The 6,115-nt window shown below is 37.0% G+C and overlaps 1 protein-coding gene across 1 annotated transcript; it reads right to left on the bottom strand.

The window, feature by feature from the left end:
- Positions 1–5,107: 5,107 nt before the first annotated feature.
- LOC149078125 (uncharacterized) lies at positions 5,108–5,569 on the bottom strand. The gene has a single exon (XM_089242101.1). The coding sequence runs from the start codon at positions 5,567–5,569 to the stop codon at positions 5,108–5,110; it is 462 nt and encodes a 153-aa protein (XP_089098227.1).
- Between the last annotated feature and the right edge of the window lie 546 nt (positions 5,570–6,115).

The raw sequence follows: 6,115 nt of genomic DNA, 5'->3' as shown, positions 1-6,115 counted from the left end.
GTAGGTTCGCCCATCTCTTCGGCAAGGCGACGGAGTTCGTCTTTTCGATATTTCGCTAAGTAAGACATTTTCACTCACTTGCTACCTAATTAGGATGTCCGCTTAGCTAAAAACACTCACGCGTCTATTTTAAACGTTGGGCGCCAATGTGACGATTGGTGAGGTGTATACGAAGCGACGAACATGAAACATTCCTTTATTCTGCATTAACCTGCGAAACATACAACCCTTCGACATGAAGGTTAAAATCGAACTCTCGAGAATGTCTTCTTCTCTCGATACAACTTAAATCTCACGTGTCTCGTGAATAAAAGTATTACTGTACATCCTTGTTAACAGCTTGCCTGTTATATTATTTATTATTATTATTATTATTGCACCCGAATGAATGCAAAATTCGTAAATTGCAATTTTTTCTTTGGTGATAAGCTGTGGAGTTTCCGATTTGGTAATTGTTTTTGTGAAGAAAAATTTAGATTTTTTTTTTATTAGCACAAAAAATTCACGCATCTCTATAAGAATTTGTATTTAATGAGTGCAAATTCTAATGAATAAAAGTATTATTCAGTTTTAAAATCGTGATACAGAAAATTTAAATGCAATGAATGAATAGGTAAATACGTCTAAATATATTTCCGGTAATTTTTTTTTTTACTCCTCAGGCATTGTAATGCATGCATAATGCTTACATATTATATAAAAATATCGCGAAATATATTCGCATCAGAAGCTGTGGATAAGCTCCAGTTCATTATTTCGCAGGGGCTGAAAATACATATGGGAAATGAAAGTTTGAATAATTTATGGAAATGCGGATGCCATCAAATTTCGATTCCTGAATTAAAACATTATTCTGAAACGTCTCGATCCACATTTTTGAGTGTATTCAGATATCGTTCTATACACGCCACGCGTCCTGAATAATTTCCTTTGAGCCGTGATAATTCTGTATGCAACACACATTTCAGGGCAAATGTAGTCTAATATGAACTAAAACTTGTCACGAATAGGAATGGAAAATTGAATTAGATATTGTTTTGCGTATATTCACCTCGTCAGAAAAATAACCAAAATTCAATCACATCTGCAGAACATCATAACTGCAGATGTCTCTCAGATGTTAGTGACGCGAACTTTCTTGTTTTTCGAAGTAGTTTGGAGATAGTTTCCTTGATGTGGGAATATACGGACGACACCTTCAAATATTTTTGCAGATCGGTGAGGCGGAAAAATTTTGGTGCTCCAGAGAGAGAGGGAGTGAAGCGCCTGAGGATGATGGAATCGTTGTAATTTGCACGTTGCTCTTGGAGATGCAAAAGCCCAAGCTGGGGCACCATGTGTCAAGACAGGGAGAACGATTTGTTCATACATCCAAACTCTGTAAAATACACGTGTTTTGTTGTTGTCAAAGTTTCATTTGTGCAAGGAATCCAGTACATGTTTTAGTTTAGGTAAGTACCGAATTTTAAAGCCGATATCATTCTGAATAAAAATATATCAAATCATTTTTTAAGCACAACGAGGTTTTATGGTTACATGAGTACTTCAGGAAACAGTACTGATAAGTACGGATAAAAACGGGTTAATTCGTCTCAACTTAATAGTGGGACAAAGTAGCGAAAATGATTGAGCCTACACCGAGAACTAGTAGTGGAAAAACTAACAAGTCTGTGGAGGAAAATGAGCCACTGGAATCAGCTTTGCCAAAAACTGTGAAAACACAATCTCTAAAAGACACTTTGAAAGAAGGAAATACTGTAGTAGTAACTAAGTTACTTGAAAGAAAAAGTATTTTCTTCGACTGGTTACGAGAGTAGCAGAAACTCTGGCACTATTACAGATTGACAAAAAAAATGTTTGGAAGGGTTCAACAGAAAAAACTTCTTCTACATATGGTCTAATATCGCACAAGCAATCAGTCCTCCAAAATTTTTGAAGAGAGCACCTTTTTTGTGAATATCGTATGGTCAAGACTTGAAAGTTGCTTTTTCAACTTATAAAAAGACTCAAGGAAACAGTTATTTTCCGGATATTATGCTGAGGTGAGCTCGGAAAGGAAAGTCATCATGTCTCCGCCGGGACTCGAACCCAGGCCCTCTTGCATACCGGGCAACCATGCTACCATCTACACCACTGGAGACACATGAATCTGCCTTCCTAATTTCACGCACTGTGTCGTGAGGCGCTGAAGTAACTGCTTCCTTGATATCTCTGGCTGAGAAAAAAGCCATCTATATCTATCTAAACCGTCCCACCCGGGGGCCATTTCCTGAAGTTAAGAGAGGCTACTAATGCCTCTACTTCAGCGCCTCACGACACAGTGCGTGAAATTAGGAAGGCAGATTCATGTGTCTCCAGTGGTGTAGATGGTAGCATGCTTGCCCGGTATGCAAGAGGGCCTGTGTTCGAGTCCCGGCGGAGACGTGATGACTTTTCTTTCCGAGCTCACCTCAGCATAATATCCGGAAAATAACTGTTTCCTTGATATCTCTGGCTGAGGAAAAAGCCATCTATATCTCTTTATAAAAGACTGTTACAAATATTATACTTAGGTACGTATCGTACGTAAGGCTGATGTTGTTTATCCTGTTTTCTTTATTGATTTGTAAGCATTTCTGTTGTTTTTTTCTTTTTTTTGACAAAGTACCAGTGAATAAATAAATTGAATAAGGATTGCACTTTTAAGAATTAATAAGAATAAATGAATTGTATTTATATGTAGGAGAACTTTTTCTTCAAAACCAGTGGGTTCCATTGCTTCAAGCATGTTTCACAGAGTTTTAAAATAGGAATATATTTGATGTGGGACAACGTCACTGCAACTTATGAACTACTTTGGCCGAAAATAAAGATGAATGAACTTCATAAAAATCTTATAGAAAATTGATTTGCTATATCCCACTCTTTTAGAGAAAAGTTTGAACAATGTGTAAAAACAACTTTAAATCTCAGAATTTATTATTTGTTATTTACTAGCATAATATAAAATTGAACAAAAAGGCTTATAAAAGTGATCTAAAGTAAAGGAAAAAACTAGTGTTAGCGGTAGTTTAGAGATTACAGCGTTTTCAAAATCAAAAAGAGTCAAAATGCCTGTTCTTGCCGTTCTAGTGTTAAGTATAGTTTTAAGAGTTAACATTACCATTGCCCCCTATCTGTCTCTTTCTTCTCGATACAATTGAATACACTTACAGATACATGTACAAGTAAATATTCACTTTCTTCTCATGTTTGATAACAAAAATAAAAACATGATTTCTCTTCAGAATTTCATAAATAAATCAAAAACATTTCGGTGCAACGCAGTTTTCCAAAGAAAGATTAAATTGCGTTGTGAAAAGAAATACTGGCTTCTTGCCATTAAAAAAAACACCACGATCGAAGACATTAAAAACATTTTAAGAATCTCTTACGAACGAAGAATATAATTCCCCCTTTCTTATTTTATTGCACATGTTTGATAACGAGTTACGAACGATGATTGAATCCTTGGAATTCCGGTCGGGTATTCAAAATCAATTAATTCTTCTTTGCATTACTTTCATTGATTTGAATGCAGTTTTTCATCTTTTATTCTCACGAAAGCGAAAAACTCTCAGATTTACACGCATTGCTGCTTTCCAGATTAACATTGCTAATGGGGTTATCTGAACCGAAATATTATTTTAATAATAGGCATTGTTTATAACGAAAGTTGAGCTATGAAACATGACGATGAATCAATTTTTGTAAGGAACAAATTGATGTAATAGTATTTCGTCTGTAACCAAATCCATTTCATGAATTCAGATTTTATTTAGTAACAAAAAATCTCGTAATTTTCATCGATATGTGATGTTTTACCTTAATAAGGGGAATATACACCTTGAATATGGTTAAACACACTATCCTCTAGAAGAAATATCGTTAAAAATACTATTTGACCATTGATTTATTGCAAATCTTTTAAACATGTTCTTGATTGTATGTGCAATCCCATGCTGGTACAAAGTTTTACATATTTTGGATACATGAGTTTTTGTAAATTTTCAGAAAAATGCATTGAAAGGAGCTTGCACGCACCATAAAATACCATGAAATGAATGTAATTGAATATAAATTGATTCAAAATAAAGGAAAATATGAAAAGAAGCCAAATATTGAGATTTCATCGATTCAGTCTCATTTGAAATTAAATTTTGAAATTTAAGTTTCAAAAGTTTTTCAATTCAAAATTTAATTTCAAATGAGATTGAGTCAATGAAATCTCAATCTTTTGCTTCATTTCATGAACTGAACAGTTTCCTTTATTTCGAATCAATTTGCATCACTTGAGTATTTTGGGAATGTGCCGCGGGTAACTTGAGTGATGTGGAACCTCCTTTGAATGAGAGCCATACCCCATCCATGAATGAGAGCTTTAGCTGTAGTTTCATGTGTCATGTCTTGTGTTGGTATGCATTCTGTCCATCTGGTAAAGCGATCGATGGTGGTCATACAGTATTGGTACCCTTCGGGCGATGGCAGAGGTCCAATGAAGTCGATATGGATGTGGGCAAAGCGAATGTTCCCAGAGGAGATTTCGTATGGCCAAAAAATGTGCATTTTTTACATTTTACGCAGCTTCCGACAGCTTGTTTTATAGATCTTTTCATGCCAATCTTGAGGAAATGAGTTGCGTAGTTGCCAAGACTCCTGGATGTGATAAATCATGTAGGTGATGGAATACTGCTGTTCGATGACATTGCGGTACAACTGGTCTTCAACACATCTCAATATAAATGAACATTCTCGATAGGAAAATATTGTTTTTATAATATTCTAACATGCGCATCCCTTCGCTACGCGTGGGGCGTGTTGACGTCATCGCACTCGGGTCCCGCCCACTCGCGAACGCTGCACGCGATTCAATTTGCGCTTAGCGTTGCGTCGAAAACGGGACTGGTTTCGATCACGAGAATGACTCCTGGCTCGCCTCAAAAAAAAACAAAAAACAGCAACTTTTTTCCGCAGTTGTATTTCCTTCATCAGCTCGGAATTGAAGGAAGCTGCACTAGCTTGAGGAATCGATGGCTTCGTAACCTCTTTGATTTCGATCGGCGTTGACTCAGGGATGCGATCCGCGACTTCAGCTGCTTTCTTTGGTGTGAGTATGGTGTATGGCATCTAGAATCGAAATAACATTCGGCGGAAGCTGCTGCGAGAACAGTTCCAAGAGAAGAGAGTCGGCAATGTTGTGATTTTCAGCACAACGTTGCATAATTCGGGGAAGTTCGGACGGTTTCCTATCACCCAGCTGTTTCCTTGACAGGATACATCGGATTTCTTGCGTTTTCGATTCGCCGCATCGTTCGATGATGACCGCTTTCAGTACTTCATACGGGTTGACTGTCCCGCGCTGCATGATGAAATCGCGTACCATTGTAGCTATTTCCGGTGGCAGGTGAGAAACGCAGTGGCTGTACATAGTTTTTGAGTCAATTATCGGCTTCGGTGTTGCGAGTTCGAAGATAGCTTCGCACATTTCAAACCACAAGGTGGGATCCGACGCGGTAAAAATTGGTATCCGTATCGCCGACGCTTCTGCCATGTCTAAAAAGGAAAACAATACCGTGAAACCACAAGGCGAATGAGTAACGATGAAGAAATTCTTCACATACCTAAAAGGCTACATATGGGTCGACATTGTCCTGTTGGTGAGTGATCAACGAGTTGAGAAAAATAATGATCACATGCGAACTAAAATAAAATATTTATTACTCTATAATTTGTAAACTTAACAATTTCGGGACGGTTGTTATGCGTGTTCACTCCGCGGTGACTGCTAACGGAAGTGTGTGTGTTAGGTTTCTCGACAAACATCGGTGGCATAGCGGGATATGCATCATATATATCATCCAACGATGCAGCAAGTGTATATTCACCGAATTCCGCTGTCTTATTGTATATTATTATCAATAATAGTTGTTAAATGTTCCGTTCGACTGATAATTTTATTACTTAACACCATCGCAATGAACAGTAAACTATTTTCATTTAAGCGTATAAATGTCGGATTTTATTTGGAAACAAAGTGAAAAAGTTCTTAATTTTATTCATAGGTGGCTGCAAGAAAAATAGATTGGTAATAGTAAAG

The sequence above is a fragment of the Pholcus phalangioides genome, unplaced genomic scaffold (genome assembly GCF_987345545.1).
Source record: "Pholcus phalangioides strain wild (caught in Gottingen) unplaced genomic scaffold, Ppha-v1.0 ptg000014l_1, whole genome shotgun sequence".
In the NCBI taxonomy this organism is placed as follows: Eukaryota; Metazoa; Arthropoda; class Arachnida; order Araneae; family Pholcidae; genus Pholcus; species Pholcus phalangioides.
This window is presented reverse-complemented; position numbering and strand designations above follow the sequence as displayed.

Bases quoted from the DNA above. Each gene is read 5' to 3' on its own strand.
- LOC149078125 (XM_089242101.1), bottom strand. From the start codon at position 5,569: ATGGCAGAAGCGTCGGCGATACGGATACCAATTTTTACCGCGTCGGAT.